At 47.0% G+C, this 18,143-nt stretch overlaps 1 protein-coding gene across 1 annotated transcript in view; it reads left to right on the top strand.

The window, feature by feature from the left end:
• Positions 1-1,566: 1,566 nt before the first annotated feature.
• LOC143785004 (uncharacterized) overlaps positions 1,567-18,143 on the top strand; it is a 39,518-nt gene continuing 22,941 nt past the window's right edge. Inside the window, exons 1-5 of the mRNA XM_077273645.1 lie at positions 1,567-3,488; positions 8,968-9,387; positions 10,122-10,159; positions 16,827-16,881; positions 16,972-17,033. Of these exons, the coding sequence (XP_077129760.1) occupies positions 3,446-3,488; positions 8,968-9,387; positions 10,122-10,159; positions 16,827-16,881; positions 16,972-17,033 (618 nt within the window). The 5' untranslated portion in view covers positions 1,567-3,445. The remainder of the gene's footprint in view (positions 3,489-8,967; positions 9,388-10,121; positions 10,160-16,826; positions 16,882-16,971; positions 17,034-18,143) is intronic.

The following is an 18,143-nucleotide window of genomic DNA, read 5'->3' as shown; positions in this document are numbered from 1 at the left end:
CTGTGTGTGGGTGGTGTAGGTGCACTCGCGTTATGCCTGTGTGTGTGTGTGTGTGTGTGTGTGTGTGGGGGGGGGGGGGGGGGGGGGTGTAGGTGCACTCGTGTTATGCCTGTGTGTAGGGGGGGGGGGGTAGGTGCACTCGTGTTATGCCTGTGGGGGTGGTGTAGGTGCACTCGTGTTATGCCTGTGTGGGGGGTGGTGTAGGTGCACTCGTGTTATGCCTGTGTGTGGGGGGGGGGGGGTGTAGGTGCACTCGTGTTATGCCTGTGGGGGTGGTGTAGGTGCACTCGTGTTATGCCTGTGTGGGGGGTGGTGTAGGTGCACTCGTGTTATGCCTGTGTGGGGGGTGGTGTAGGTGCACTCGTGTTATGCCTGTGTGGGGGTGGTGTAGGTGCACTCGCGTTATGCCTGTGTGTGTGTGTGTGGGGGGGGGGTGTAGGTGCACTCGTGTTATGCCTGTGTGGGGGGGGGGGGGGTGTAGGTGCACTTGTGTTATGCCTGTGTGTGTGGGGGGGGGGGGGGTAGGTGCACTCGTGTTATGCCTGTGTGGGGGGTGGTGTAGGTGCACTCGTGTTATGCCTGTGTGGGGGTGGTGTAGGTGCACTCGCGTTATGCCTGTGTGTGTGTGTGTGGGGGGGGGGGGGGGGGGGGGTGTAGGTGCACTCGTGTTATGCCTGTGGGGGTGGTGTAGGTGCACTCGTGTTATGCCTGTGTGTGGGTGTGGGTGGTGTAGGTGCACTCGTGTTATGCCCCTGGGGGTGGAGTAGGTGCACTTGTGTTTTGCCTGTGTGTGGGAGTGGTGTAGGTGCCCTCGCGTTATGCCTGTGTGAGGGGTGGTGTAGGTGCACTCGGGTACGGTTGTGCTGGGAGGGGTACGTGCACTCGGCTCAGGCCTGTACAGGATGGGTTACTCTCGCTTGGCCCAGGCCTGTGCGGGGTGAGTTTTGCACTCTTGTCTCAGGCCTGTGCGGGGTTCCTGCACCATCGTGTAGGGTTTAAGCCCTGATGATCCTTTTTCATCCCTCGCGAGCTCATGTTTGTGGATGATTCTTTGGCAGCGTATGTGCGAGTAACGTATGATGATCCCAGTGCCCACCAGGGTCTGGTCAATTTGCATTTGCATCACTTTCTGCTGTGTAGAATGATCCTCCGCATTTGTCAGCCTAGGAGAATTGACATGGGGTCACCTCAGTCTGCCTGGGGCCCTATACTGGGCCCTTCGGGCTGGCCCATCAGACATGACATTGTCTTTATCTCCCTCCTGGAGCAGACCAGGAGTGATAAGACTGTACGGTTGGATGACTGCCTTTTACAGACCCTGGAGGGTGTATAAATCTACTGTTACGTTTGGTGCAGTCTTCTGTGTCTCCTGCCCTCTTATGAAGCAGCTGGCTCAGGATGAGCTGTTACTTTCTCATTACCTGTTAGCAAGACTTTGTGAGAAGACTTCATGATGTTATGAGCTGGTGGTGACAATGCTCGGTGTTCACCCCCTCAGTTCTGTCACACAGGTCAGGGCATGTGGCAGGGAGCGGTTAAAATGTGCTCATTGTGCGTAGGGTGTGGACATTGTGTCATGCTGTGTGCCAGGGTGTCTGGGTGTGCACAGTAATGCAGTCACACAGGATTTTACCAGAGAGATGAAGGAGAAATTTCTGCAGCAGAATTGAGACGGTCGAGCTCTCTGCGGTGTGCCCTCTGTTTCTACTTCAGCCCTGCCACCATCCAAAGCCAGGCCTCAACAGTATCAGACAGCCAGTCCATGTTATCTAAGGTTCTCTGAAATATCAGGACAAATGTTTCCCGGCACACCATTTTTCTAGGCTACACTTGTCTCCTGAAGGCTCCATCCTTCTCCTAGGACTACAGCTCTTCTGGAGGCTCAATCGTTCTCCTAGGACTACAGCCTGTCTACGGAAGGCTCCATTCTTCTCCTAAGACTACAACCTGTTTTTCGGAGGCTACTTCCTCTTCCTAGGACTACAACCTGTCTACTAGCGGCTCCATCCTTCTAGGACTACAACCTATTTCAAGAGGCTTCATCCTTCTAATACTACAGCCCTTCTACTGGAGGCTCCATCCTACTCCTAGGACTACAACCCTTCAAATGGAGGCACCATCCTTCTCCTAGGACTACTGTAGGCTCTATCCTCCTAGGACTACAACCTGTCTATTGGAGGCTCCGTTCTTCTCCTAAGACTACAACCTGTTTCTCTGAGGCTACATCCTTCTCATAGGACTGCAACCGGTTTCTAGAGGCTCCAGCCTTTTTTTGGACTATTACCTGACTCCAGGAGGCTCCATTGTCATTTTAGGACTAATACCTGTCTCCTGGAGACTCCATCCTTCTCCTAGGACTTCAAACTGTCTCCTGAAGGCTCCATCCTTCTCCTATGACTATTACCTTCTTCCTGGCTGGAGGCTCCATCCTTCTTCACAACTATTACCTGCCTCCTGGAGGCTACATCCTTCTCCTAGGACTACAACCTGTCTCCTGGAGGCCCCATCCTTCTAGGACTATTACCTGTTTACAGAGGCTCCATCCCTCTCCTAGGACTATTACTCGTCTCTTGGAGGCTTCCTTCTAGCATTATTTCCTGTCTCCCACATACACAATCCTTCCCCTAGGACTATTACCTGCCTGCTGGAAGCCTTACCTTTCTCCTAGGAGTATTAATTGTATCCTGGAGGCTTCATCCTTCTCCTTGGATTATTTCTGGTCTCCTGCAAGTTCCATCCTTCTCCTTGGTCTATTTTCTGCTTTGTGGAAGGTCCATCCTTCCCCTAGGACTGTTAGCTGTTTCCTGGAGGTTCCATACTTCTCCTAGGACTATTACCTGTCTCCTAGAGGCTCCATCCTCATTCTAGGACTATTACCTGTTTCTTGGAGGCTTCATCTTTCTCCTAGGATTACTTCCGGTTTCCTGGAGGTTCCATCCTTCTCCTAGGTCTATTTCCTGCTTTGTGGAATAGCTGCTTCCTGGAAGCTTCATCCTTCTTCCATGTTTATTTCCTGTCTCCTACATACTCCATCCTTCTACTAGGACTAATTCCTGTCTCCTGAAGGCATCCTTCTTTCCCTAGCACCATTACCTGCCTCCTGGAGGCCTCACGCTTCTCCTTGGATTATTTCCTCTCTCCTGGAGGCTTTGTCCTTCTCCTTGGACTATTTCTTGTCTCCTGGAGGCTCCATCCCTCTCCTAGGTCCATCTCCTGCTTTGTGGAAGCTCCATCCTTCCCCTAGGACTAGGATTTATGTTTCTAGGATTTATGTTTCTTTTGCTCCTTGGGGTCCTTATCAGTGTCTATCATTTAAGGCGTTAAATTGTTCTGCACGCTATGACTATCCTTCCAGCATAATTCCTTCTCCAGGAGCATCCTGTGTCCATCCTTCTGCTTGGAGCATTCTCAGACTCTAGTACTTTGTACCATAGTGACATCTGTGATGGGTGGTAACAGTGTAAAGAATGTCTCCGACGTACAGAATGGTAAATGTCTCCTCATTTCACCTTGTACCAAGAGGGCTATCGCGGAGACAAATGAAATATATACTGAGCAGTAATAACTAGTAATATCACTAGTAATCACAGCGGTAGTAATTGTAGTAATAATACAAGTTCTAAAAGCAATAGTATAATTATAGGTGTGGTAGAGTAATCGCAGTATTAGTTGTAGTAATGGCAGCAGTTATAGAAGTTCTATTATTACGACTTTTAGTATTGCTGTTACTACAAGTACTACTGATGTTGTTCTGTGATTTTTTTTTTTTTTTTTACCACAATTATTTGTTGCAAGTACTACTCCAAGCCCAAGTCCAAAATGGTTTGGCTGATGTGAAAAATGTAAAGAAAACCAGAATGTGATTGTCTAGAAATCTCTTCTTCCCATGTTGTATCACTCAGAGCACAGGACAGATCAGAAAGGGAAAGTTGGACATTTTCCCATCATCTCATTTAGAAATTGATGACAGCGACAGATTTCAGAACAGATGGTTCTGGGTTGTGTCCACTATTGAGCTCGGGCCGTGTCCACTGTTGGGCAGCATCCCCTCTTCTTTCTACCACAGTCTGTAAACATTTTGGGAGTTTGAGTTTTGGGAGAGGAACGTTGGCCCTTTCTTGTATGATATTAGCTTCTCGCTGCTCCACAGTTTGGAGTCTTTGCCAGATTTTGTTTCATAATGCATAGATTCATAATGGTTTCTGTTGGTGAATGGACCGGACTGCGGGCCGACATTTCATCACTGGACTCGTCTTCTGTGGAGCCGTGCTGGTGTGACGGAGGCAGGATGGGGTTTACCATTATCCTTCTGAAATATACAAGGTCTTCCCTGAAATTGACATGGTTTGCTCTGAGCAGATGTGCTTCCACCTCTATACAATGCGCAGCATTGATGGTGCTTCTCATGTGTGCACTGCCCCCTCCATTAGCACTAATGCCCCCATATATCAGAGATGTAAACCATGTGCTGATAACAAGCTGGATGGTCCCTCTCCTCAATAACAAGCTGGATGGTCCCTCTCTTCAATAACAAGCTGGATGGTCCCTCTCTTCAATAACAAGCTGGATGGTCCCTCTCTTCAATAACAAGCTGGATGGTCCCTCTTCAATAACAAGCTGGATGGTCCCTCTCTTCAATAACAAGCTGGATGGTCCCTCTCTTCAATAACAAGCTGGATGGTCCCTCTCTTCAATAACAAGCTGGATGGTCCCTCTCTTCAATAACAAGCTGCATGGTCCCTCTCCTCAATAACAAGCTGCATGGTCCCTCTCCTCAATAACAAGTTGCATGGTCCCTCTCCTCAATAACAAGCTGCATGGTCCCTCTCCTCAACAAGCTGCATGGTCCCTCTCCTCAATAACAAGCTGCATGGTCCCTCTCCTCAATAACAAGCTGCATGGTCCCTCTCCTCAATAACAAGCTGGATGGTCCCTCTCCTCCTGAATCCCCAGGCCAGATCACGAGCCTCCAATACTGACTGTTGGCATTGTCCCTAGTGTACATGAATTTCTCCGGAATCTCTGGATCTTGTAATGGTATTATGTGCTGTAGATGGGGTTTAATCAAAGTCTAAGTAATTTTACGTTGAGAAACACTTTTCTGGAATTGTTCTACAATTTTTAGATGCGGATTGGTGACCTCCAACTATTTGCTTCTGGGAGGCTCTGCCTCTCTCACATGCTATTTTCATACAGTCATTTGACGTAGTTGAAAATTGATCCTCCAGCTGCTTTTCGTTAGTACCACTTATTTTTCCAGCCTTTTGTTAAACTGCTTGTATTTTTTTTAGATGTCGCTGCCATCAACTCCTAAATGAGTTAATTTAATTCAAATGAAAAGGGAAAATGTCCAACATCTGATCTGTTCTGTGACGTAGTAGTAGTAGTAGTAGTAGTAGTACTAGTACTATTATTTCTACTACTGTTATTACTAGTAAGTGTTAATGCTACTGATGGTAGCAGTAATAGTAGAAGTAATAGTAATAATTCTAGTAATAGTAGCATACGGAAGAAATTGTGTATTGTAGCAGCGCTAATGCATGTGCATAAAGTCAGCTGCAAGTATGATCCCAAACCACATCGGGAGAGTGAGGCTACAAGAAAATATGTAATATAATACCCGCGCTTAGATATATGCACTTGTAAGATACCAATACATGCAACACTTATTCCAAAAAATTACCTTTTTTGAGGGTGTGCAGTGGACTGTCTGATGCCGTATGTTGAGAGGGGCAATCTCAGGGGAATGTGTGTGGGTTCAACTAAGGTAGAAAAACAAGGTATTTAGTATACACGCTTAATTGGCAGAAATTGCGGCAATTAGGGGTACTGGAGTGAGTATATCTTAATGAAAATAATGATGTTTCTGCAACTTGCAGATTCACAGTGGAGTGAAGTCTTAGTGGAGGGTTTACCTCCTAGATTGGTACTAAAAAAGCGGCAGGACTTATAGTCAATAAAAGAAAAGGTACCTGTGAATTACGGTACTCGTTGTTCCGAGAGAGAGTGTCCTTTTACTATAAAGTAATAGAGTGGTACTTATCTCCTTAGTCCTGGGTGATCGACTTGTAGGAGCGTTTCTGAGCGCGCTGCCCCGGCCGGTGACAGGCGCTCGTGGTGCTTTGCTGTACTAAGCAGCAGCTTGCAGGACCTGCGAGACGTTCGGGTCACGTGACTTCCCTGGTCACGTGATACCCCTGTATACAGTACGGAGTGCGAGAGGAGCCAATAGCCAACGCGTTTCGGAATTGCAACGGATTCCTTCATCATCCTACAAGTCGATCACCCAGGAGTTAAACCCTCCACTAAGACTTCACTCCACTGTGAATCTGCAAGTTGCAGAAACATCATTATTTTCATTAAGATATACTCACTCCAGTACCCCTAATTGCCGCAATTTCTGCCAATTAAGCGTGTATACTAAATACCTTGTTTTTCTACCTTAGTTGAACCCACACACATTCCCCTGAGATTGCCCCTCTCAACATACGGCATCAGACAGTCCACTGCACACCCTCAAAAAAGGTAATTTTTTGGAATAAGTGTTGCATGTATTGGTATCTTACAAGTGCATATATCGAAGCGCAGGTATTATACTACATATTTTCTTGTAGTAATAGTAGCAGTAGTTATAGTAGTAGTAATACTATTAGTAGCAGTAATTACAGCTATTACTATTATACTAGTAGTAATAATCTTAGTAATAGTAGTATAAATAATAGTAATAACAGTAGTAATATTAGTATTACAGGGTGGGCCATGTATATGGATACACCTAAATAAAATGGGAATGGTTGGTGATATCAACTTCCTGTTTGTGGCACATTAGTATTTGGGAGGTGGAAAACTTTTCAAGATGGATGGTGGAGTTTTGAAGTCGGCCATTTTGGGTCCAACTTTATTTTTCCCAATGGGGCGAGGGTCATGTGACACATCAAACTTATTGAGAATTTCACAAGAAAAACAATGGTGTGCTTGATTTTAACGTAACTTTATTCTTCCATGAGTTATTTACAAGTTTCTTTGTTTGCAGCCATTGACCTATCGCGGAGGGTAACACAGGAGGAGCGGATAGAAATTGTGTTGATGTCTGGTGAACGCAGCACCGGGGTCATTGCAGCAGATTATAATGCAAGACACCCTGCGCAAGAAAACGGTCACCATTCCCATGTTATTTCGGTGTATCCATATAAATGGCCACCCAAAAAAGTTTGCCTCATCACTGAACATAATGTCCTGTGTAAACTGAGGGTCCGGTTCCAGTTTTTGTTTTGCCCATTCCGCAGATTCATCGTGCCGATCTGGCATCAGTCGAACGTCCTTTCAGCCGATATTAGCTACTCACAAATGGCACCTTAGGCCTCTTTCACACTTCCGTCTTTCTTTTCCGTCACAATCCGTCGTTTTCTGAAAACAAACGGATCCAGCAAATGGTGCTGCGGGATGCGATTTTTTTCTCATAGACTTGTATTAGAGACGGTGATTAGTGATTGTAATGGATGGCCTCACGTTTCATCCGTCGTGCGCTGGATCTGTCGTAAAACACACAGAGGAACTGTTTTTTTCTGCACGTCAGAAAATTGCTCAGCGACGGATCCTGCGCTGCCCGTCGTTGGCTATAATGGAAGCCTATGGGCACAGGATCCGTCGCTGACTGTGAAAAGTAGGAATCCAGCGACGGATGTCATCTTTTCAAACTGAGTCAGGGAAATTCTCTCTCGCTCTCTCTCTCTTCTTACTATTGATGCTGCCTATGCGGCATCAATAGTAAAAAGATATAATGTTAAAAATAATTTAAAAAATAAAAAATCGTGATATTCTTACCTTCCGGTGTCCCCTGCAGCCTTCCCCCCCCCCCCCCCCCGATGCTCAGCTCCAGTTCCCAGTGATGCATAGCAAAATGACCCGATGACGCAGCAGTCTCGCGAGACCGCTACGTCATCACAGGTCATTGTCTCGCTATGCATCACTGGGAACGGAGGATCGGGAAGGCTGCGGGGGCTGCGCGGGATGCTGGAAGGTAAGAATATCACGATTTTTTATTTATTTTGTTTTTTATTTATCATGGGTTGTGTTGTGTATGTGTTTTCGCATCAAAAAACCGCGGCGAAGACTCATACACAACATGTGCACATAGCCTTCTAGGATGCACTGGAACCGTCCAAAAAAAAAAGTCTCCAGTGCATCCGTTCTTTACAATCAGCACAGGATCCGTCTTTTCAACGTTTTGACGGATTGTGACTGATTGTAAAAAACGGAAGTGTGAAAGAGGCCTTACAAAATCCAACTGCTGCAGCATCTCGGCGAGGATGACCCAGATCGGCACGATGGATCTGCGGAATGGGCAATACAAAAATTGGAACCGGACCCTCAGTTTACACAGAACATTATGTTCAGTGATAAGGCAAACTTTTTTGGGTGGCCATTTATATGGATACGCCTAAATAACATGGGAATGGTGACCGTTTTCTTGCGCAGAGTGTCTTGCATTGAAATCTGCTGCAATGACCCCGGTACTGCGTTCACCAGACATCAACACAATTTCTATCCGCTCCTCACGTGTTACCCTCTGCGACATGTCAATGGCTGCAAACAAAGAGAAACTTGTAAATAACTCATGAAAGAATAAAGTTACATTAAAACCAAGCACTCCATTGTATTTCTTGTGAAATTCTCAATAAGTTTGATGTCACATGACCCTCGTCCCATTGGAAAAAATAGTTGGACCCAAAATGGCTGACTTCAAAATGGCCGCCACGGTGACCACCATCTTGAAAAGTTTCCCCCTCCCATATACTAATGTGCCACAAACAGGAAGTTGATATCACCAACCATTCCCATTTTATTTAGGTGTATCCATATACATGGCCGCAGCCGCAGCAGCAGCAGCTCCTTCGTGGTTGTCAATTGCTTCTTGGGATCTCAGGATCAGTTTTTCTTTCAGTTTTCGTCCATCTTTCTCCTCAGATCCCACCATGGGTCCAGCTTCTCCATCACTCTACAAGCTTCACCAGTCACAGACAGCCTCTCCCACCCGAGACTCCTTCTACACGCCCACAGGCAGCCCTGACCCCCGGCCCACCCCCATGGACACAGGCCCTTCTCCTGAGGATTTAGGCCCTGTCCATAATGAGCCCAGGAGTACAGATGCCTGGGGAGCCCCATTTAGTCAGGCAATGAAGAGGATCCAAAGAGCGACATGTGCTCTAGATGAAATGCACGGGCAGCTGAGGGGCCTTCTGACTCCGGGAAGCAGCACCGAGGGATACCGCATCTTGGATTCAGCTTTGGGGTGGGAGTCGCGTCTGACAGAAATGAGAAAAGACCTGAAAGGAGGCCTGCGGGAACTGAGTAACCTGCGGAGACAGTACGAGGCGCTGAGTGCAGGTAGGACCCACACAGGAGTCGCCCCTATCATGGCCGCCCACACTTCTAGAAGAAGAGTAGAAGTGGAATATGGCCTCACGTTCCACACAGTATTTTCTTGGAAGTGAGGTGCCGGAGACATGTCTGTTCAGTGCTAATACTACAGAGTGATTGAAGAAAACGGGGCTTGATCATATACTCTGTAACAACGGGCAGAAGACATAACATGAATGTATCTCCTTGAAGAGTCGCATGATCTCTCCACGTTTTATCTATACAATACCCACGATTTCCATGGTGTCACGGCCGATGTCCCAGTGGTCATCTGGTTCTGTGCCAGCATATCATTGGGTTTTGACTCCACTGTCTCGGGCTGTTCTGATCTTAGGGGACAGATACGCTGAATCCATGATGTCGCCCCACAGAAGTCACAGGTGTTGGATCTGGTGATTGTGGAGTCCGGCACACTGGTGAATTGACCTGAGAACGCATCACTGACACAGTGGAGTCTATATCAGAGGATATATCCGGTAGAGATCCGGACGACCACTGTGACAACGGCCGTGTCACCATGGAAATCACTGTGCACATGTGTATTGTATAGTAAAGCTTGGCGAGAGCATACGTCTCTTCATGGTTATACATTTGTGTTAGGTCTTTCAGCCATTGATACTGAGGCTATAATTGTGCCCTGTCTTTTTTTAATTACCCTGAATATCATCCTGCCGACCTACTGAGCGTTCTCTGCATTGCAGGTTCGTTAACGGAGAACTCAAAGCCCACAGACATTCAGGTGAGTGTTAAATCCAGCGGGCATTGAAAGACCTGGCATGTGGTGGGATGACCAACATTTGGTGAGACGACTGGTGCGTGATGTAACTGCCAACATGTGATGAGACTGGTGCGTGATGTGACTTCAGTATGTGATGAGACGACCGACGTATGGTGAGAAGACTGGTGTGTGATGTGACTTCAGTATGTGATGAGACGACTGACGTATGGTGAGAAGACTGGTGCATGATGTGACTTCAGTATGTGATGAGACGACCGACGTATGGTGAGAAGACTGGTGTGTGATGTGACTTCAGTATGTGATGAGACGACTGACGTATGGTGAGAAGACTGGTGCATGATGTGACTTCAGTATGTGATGAGACGACCGACGTATGGTGAGAAGACTGGTGCATGATGTGACTTCAGTATGTGATGAGACGACCGACGTATGGTGAGAAGACTGGTGCATGATGTGACTTCAGTATGTGATGAGACGACCGACGTATGGTGAGAAGACTGGTGCATGATGTGACTTCAGTATGTGATGAGACGACCGACGTATGGTGAGAAGACTGGTGCATGATGTGACTTCAGTATGTGATGATGAGACCGACGTATGGTGAGACGACTGGTGCGTGATGTGACTTCAGTATGTGATGAGACGACCGACGTATGGTGAGAAGACTGGTGCATGATGTGACTTCAGTATGTGATGAGACGACCGACGTATGGTGAGACGACTGGTGCATGATGTGACTTCAGTATGTGATGAGACGACCGACGTATGGTGAGAAGACTGGTGCATGATGTGACTTCAGTATGTGATGAGACGACCGACGTACGGTGATGAGACGACCGACGTATGGTGAGAAGACTGGTGCATGATGTGACTTCGATATGTGATGAGACGACCGACGTATGGTGAGAAGACTGGTGCATGATGTGACTTCGATATGTGATGAGACGACCGACATATGGTGAGAAGACTGGTGCATGATGTGACTTCAGTATGTGATGAGACGACCGACGTATGGTGAGAAGACTGGTGCATGATGTGACTTCAGTATGTGATGAGACGACCGACGTATGGTGAGAAGACTGGTGCATGATGTGACTTCAGTATGTGATGAGACGACCGACGTATGGTGAGAAGACTGGTGCATGATGTGACTTCAGTATGTGATGAGACGACCGACGTATGGTGAGAAGACTGGTGCATGATGTGACTTCAGTATGTGATGAGACGACCGACGTATGGTGAGAAGACTGGTGCATGATGTGACTTCAGTATGTGATGAGACGACCGACGTATGGTGAGAAGACTGGTGCATGATGTGACTTCGATATGTGATGAGACGACCGACATGGTGAGAAGACTGGTGCATGATGTGACTTCAGTATGTGATGAGACGACCGACGTATGGTGAGACGACTGGTGCATGATGTGACTTCAGCATGTGATGAGACGACCGACGTATGGTGAGAAGACTGGTGCATGATGTGACTTCAGCATGTGATGAGACGACCGACGTATGGTGAGAAGACTGGTGCATGATGTGACTTCAGTATGTGATGAGACGACCGACGTATGGTGAGAAGACTGGTGCATGATGTGACTTCAGTATGTGATGAGACGACCGACGTATGGTGAGAAGACTGGTGCATGATGTGACTTCAGTATGTGATGAGACGACCGACGTATGGTGAGACGACTGGTGCATGATGTGACTACAGTATGTGATGAGACGACCGACGTATGGTGAGACGACTGGTGCATGATGTGACTTCAGTATGTGATGAGACGACCGACGTATGGTGAGAAGACTGGTGCATGGTGTGACTTCAGTATGTGATGAGACGACTGACGTATGGTGAGAAGACTGGTGCGTGATGTGACTACAGTATGTGATGAGACGACCGACGTATGGTGAGAAGACTGGTGCATGATGTGACTTCAGTATGTGATGAGACGACTGACGTATGGTGAGAAGACTGGTGCGTGATGTGACTTCAGTATGTGATGAGACGACCGACATGGTGAGAAGACTGGTGCATGATGTGACTTCAGTATGTGATGAGACGACCGACGTATGGTGAGAAGACTGGTGCATGGTGTGACTTCAGTATGTGATGAGACGACCGACGTATGGTGAGAAGACTGGTGCATGATGTGACTTCAGTATGTGATGAGACGACTGACGTATGGTGAGAAGACTGGTGCGTGATGTGACTTCAGTATGTGATGAGACGACCGACGTATGGTGAGACGACTGGTGCATGATGTGACTTCAGTATGTGATGAGACGACCGACGTATGGTGAGAAGACTGGTGCATGATGTGACTTCAGTATGTGATGAGACGACCGACGTATGGTGAGAAGACTGGTGCATGATGTGACTTCAGTATGTGATGAGACGACCGACGTATGGTGAGACGACTGGTGCATGATGTGACTACAGTATGTGATGAGACGACCGACGTATGGTGAGACGACTGGTGCATGATGTGACTTCAGTATGTGATGAGACGACCGACGTATGGTGAGAAGACTGGTGCATGGTGTGACTTCAGTATGTGATGAGACGACTGACGTATGGTGAGAAGACTGGTGCGTGATGTGACTTCAGTATGTGATGAGACGACCGACATGGTGAGAAGACTGGTGCATGATGTGACTTCAGTATGTGATGAGACGACCGACGTACGGTGATGAGACGACCGACGTATGGTGAGAAGACTGGTGCATGATGTGACTTCAGTATGTGATGAGACGACCGACGTATGGTGAGAAGACTGGTGCATGGTGTGACTTCAGTATGTGATGAGACGACCGACGTATGGTGAGAAGACTGGTGCATGATGTGACTTCAGTATGTGATGAGACGACTGACGTATGGTGAGAAGACTGGTGCGTGATGTGACTTCAGTATGTGATGAGACGACCGACGTATGGTGAGACGACTGGTGCATGATGTGACTTCAGTATGTGATGAGACAACCGACGTATGGTGAGAAGACTGGTGCATGATGTGACTTCAGTATGTGATGAGACGACCGACGTATGGTGAGAAGACTGGTGCATGATGTGACTTCAGTATGTGATGAGACGACCGACGTATGGTGAGAAGACTGGTGCATGATGTGACTTCGATATGTGATGAGACGACCGACGTATGGTGAGAAGACTGGTGCATGATGTGACTTCAGTATGTGATGAGACGACCGACATATGGTGAGAAGACTGGTGCATGATGTGACTTCAGTATGTGATGAGACGACCGACGTATGGTGAGAAGACTGGTGCATGATGTGACTACAGTATGTGATGAGACGACCGACGTATGGTGAGAAGACTGGTGCATGATGTGACTTCAGTATGTGATGAGACGACCGACGTATGGTGAGAAGACTGGTGCATGATGTGACTTCAGTATGTGATGAGACGACCGACGTATGGTGAGAAGACTGGTGCATGATGTGACTACAGTATGTGATGAGACGACCGACGTATGGTGAGAAGACTGGTGCATGATGTGACTTCAGTATGTGATGAGACGACCGACGTATGGTGAGAAGACTGGTGCATGATGTGACTTCAGTATGTGATGAGACGACCGACGTATGGTGAGAAGACTGGTGCATGATGTGACTTCAGTATGTGATGAGACGACCGACGTATGGTGAGAAGACTGGTGCATGATGTGACTTCAGTATGTGATGAGACGACCGACGTATGGTGAGAAGACTGGTGCATGATGTGACTTCAGTATGTGATGAGACGACCGACGTATGGTGAGAAGACTGGTGCATGATGTGACTTCAGTATGTGATGAGACGACTGACGTATGGTGAGAAGACTGGTGCATGATGTGACTTCAGTATGTGATGAGACGACCGACGTATGGTGAGAAGACTGGTGCATGATGTGACTACAGTATGTGATGAGACGACCGACGTATGGTGAGAAGACTGGTGCATGATGTGACTTCGATATGTGATGAGACGACCGACGTATGGTGAGAAGACTGGTGCATGATGTGACTTCAGTATGTGATGAGACGACCGACATATGGTGAGAAGACTGGTGCATGATGTGACTTCAGTATGTGATGAGACGACCGACGTATGGTGAGAAGACTGGTGCGTGATGTGACTTCAGTATGTGATGAGACGACCGACGTATGGTGAGACGACTGGTGCATGATGTGACTTCAGTATGTGATGAGACGACCGACGTATGGTGAGAAGACTGGTGCATGATGTGACTTCAGTATGTGATGAGACGACCGACGTATGGTGAGAAGACTGGTGCATGATGTGACTTCAGTATGTGATGAGACGACCGACGTATGGTGAGACGACTGGTGCATGATGTGACTACAGTATGTGATGAGACGACCGACGTATGGTGAGACGACTGGTGCATGATGTGACTTCAGTATGTGATGAGACGACCGACGTATGGTGAGAAGACTGGTGCATGGTGTGACTTCAGTATGTGATGAGACGACTGACGTATGGTGAGAAGACTGGTGCGTGATGTGACTTCAGTATGTGATGAGACGACCGACATGGTGAGAAGACTGGTGCATGATGTGACTTCAGTATGTGATGAGACGACCGACGTACGGTGATGAGACGACCGACGTATGGTGAGAAGACTGGTGCATGATGTGACTTCAGTATGTGATGAGACGACCGACGTATGGTGAGAAGACTGGTGCATGATGTGACTACAGTATGTGATGAGACGACCGACGTATGGTGAGACGACTGGTGTGTGATCTGACGTTCAGTATGTGATGAGATGATTGGTGCGTGATGTGTATGTGATGAGACGACCAACGTATGGTGAAACAATTGGTGCGTGATGTGATGTTCCATATGTGTTGAGATGACTGACGAATGGTGAGACAACTGGTGTCATGTGTCGTTCAGTATGTGATGAGACGACTGACTAATGGTGAGACAACCAATGTGTGATGTGACGTTCAGTATGTGTTTAGATGACCAAGGTATGGTGAGACGACTGGTGTGTCATGTGTCGTTCAGTATGTGATGAGACGACTGACGTATGGTGAGACGACTGGTGCGTGATGAGATGACCTGACGTATGGTTAGACGACTGGTGTGATATGACGTTCAATATGTGATGAGACGACTGACTAATGGTGAGACAACCAATGTGTGATGTGACGTTCAGTATGTGTTTAGATGACCAAGGTATGGTGAGACGACTGGTGAGTGATGTGACGTTCAGTATGTGGTGAGATGACCGATGTACAGGTACGAACTGGGGCTGAAATTCAGTCCTGGCATTTGAAATCACCCAGGCCCATGTTGTCCCCGTCCCCATGAACCAGATGGGATATATTACTAATATTACCCTGGATGGAGTAAAGGAAGATTTTCTACAAGACCAATATTTCTAATGATGACAGAATCAGCAACTTTGTGCTCCATCACACCTCTTAACAGTATGGGTATCTTGAGAACACCGATTCTGTTAACAACGTAGCAGACAAGGCGGCCCACAACCAGACAGGCCCTTCTGGCATTTGCCAGAATTGCCAGATGGCCAGTCCGGCCCTGCCGATGTATGGTGAGATGACCAACGTATGGTGAGACGACTGGTGTGTGATGTTCAGTATGTGATGAGATGACCGACATATGGTGAGATGACCTGACATATGGTTAGACGACTGTTGTGTGATGTGACTGCCAACATATGATGAGATAACCAAGTCAGAGGACTAACAAGTGGTAAGGCGGCCTATTAATGGTGAGATGAACAGCATGTGGTTAGATGGCAGGCATGTGGTGAGAGCTCAGATGTATGGTAAAAGGACAGATGTGTGGTCAGAGTACTATCATGTGGTAAGATGGTGGATTTGTTGTGAGACGGCTCATTTATGGTGAGATGACCAGCATGTTAAGACGACCATAGTGTGATGAGACAAACAATAGTGAGAGGACCAGGTTGTAGTAGGAGAACCAGTGTGTGATGAGGCAGCCAAAGTTTGATGAGAGGTGTGGTGAGAAGATGGACTTGTCATGAGATGAACAGCATGTGATGAGATGGCCAACATGTGGTGTGACAGCCGACATGTGGTAAGATGACAAGCATATGATGACAGGACTGACCTGTGACGAGTTGGCCCATTAATGGTGAGAGGACTGACGGGGGATGAGACAACCGTCATGTAGTGAGAGAACCCTTGTGTGATGAAATGACTGATGTGTAGTGAAACAGTTCACTAATGATGAGATGACGGGATTATAGTAACAGATTCAATGTGGTGAGACGACGAGTATGTGGTGAGAGGGTCAGTTTGGTGAGAGGACCTTTGTGTGGTGAATCACACTCTCACATATGCTGGTCATCTCACCATCAATATGCTGAGGGTTCACGTGGTGAGAGGATTATCATGTGGAGAGACAGCTGGTGTGTGGTGAGGTCCATCGTGAGATGAGACAGCCCATTAATGGTGAGACAACAGGCATATTCTGAGAGGACCGACATGTTGAGAGGTGAGACAGCCATTGTGTGGTAAGTCTCCCACCAGGTGGTGAGACAATGTATAAGTTGACAATGTGTGGAGCGCCTCCTGCAGTCAATGGATAAGATGGGAATGTGTATGGCCCGTCCAGGATCCCACAACAATGACTGATTTGTCACTAACAGGAACACATAAGAGTGTTGGAATCTGATGAGAGGATAGAGCGGGAACGTCTGCGGGGTAGGTACCAGATGTAATGTTCTGCCATTTATACCAGTGAGATGCTCTGCAGCACGGCTCCCATCCTCTCTGCTCCTCTGCCCCTCGTAGATCGCGTCTACCAGGTAGAAAAAGAAAATGTGAAACTAACAGAGAGGATCATTGAACTGCAGGTGAGACTAACCTCGTGTACTTTCACCTCGTGTATCTCCACCTCATGTATCTCCACATCGTGTATCTCCATCTTGTTTATCTCCATCTCGTTTATCTCCATCTCGTATCTCAGTTGCTCGGTGTGTATTTATGCCTCTTGACTCTTCACCTCATGTATCTCCACATCGTGTATCTCCATCTCGTTTATCTCCATCTCGTTTATCTCCATTTCATGTATCTTCATCTCGTATCTTAGTTGCTCGTTGTGTATTTTTGCCTCTTGACTCTTCACCTCGTGTATCTCCACATCGTGTATCTCCATCTCGATTATCTCCATCTCGTTTATCTCCATCTCGTGTATCTCCATTTCGTATCTCAGTTGCTCATTGTGTATTTATGCCTCTTGACTCTTCACCTCATGTATCTCCACATCATGTATCTGCATCTCGTATCTCAGTAACTCGTTGTGTATTTATGCCTCTTGACTCTTCACCTCATGTATCTCCACATCGTGTATCTCCATCTCGTTTATCTCCATTTCATGTATCTCAATCTCGTATCTCAGTTGCTCGTTGTGTATTTATGCCTCTTGACTCTTCACCTCGTGTATCTCCACATCGTGTATCTCCATCTCGTTTATCTCCATCTCATGTATCTCCGTTTCGTATCTCAGTTGCTCATTGTGTATTTATGCCTCTTGACTCTTCACCTCATGTATCTCCACATCGTATATCTTCATCTCATATCTTAGTTGCTCGTTGTGTATTTTTGCCTCTTGACTCTTCACCTCGTGTATCTCCACATCGTGTATCTCCATCTCGATTATCTCCATCTCGTTTATCTCCATCTCGTTTATCTCCATTTCATATATCTCAATCTCGTATCTCAGTTTTTCGTTATGTATTTATTAGTGATGAGCGAATATACTCGTTACTCGAGATTTCTTGAGCATGCTCGGGGGTCCTCCGAGTATTTTTTAGTGCTCGGAGTTTTAGTTTTTCTTGCCGCAGCTTAATGAGTTACACCTGTTAGCCAGCTTAAGTACATGTGGGGGTTGCCTGGTTGCTAGGGAATCCTCACATGTACTTATGGTGGCTAACAGATGTAAATTATTCAGCTGCGGCAATAAA

Source organism: Ranitomeya variabilis, chromosome 7 (assembly GCF_051348905.1).
Source record: "Ranitomeya variabilis isolate aRanVar5 chromosome 7, aRanVar5.hap1, whole genome shotgun sequence".
Lineage (NCBI taxonomy): Eukaryota > Metazoa > Chordata > Amphibia > Anura > Dendrobatidae > Ranitomeya > Ranitomeya variabilis.
This window is presented reverse-complemented; position numbering and strand designations above follow the sequence as displayed.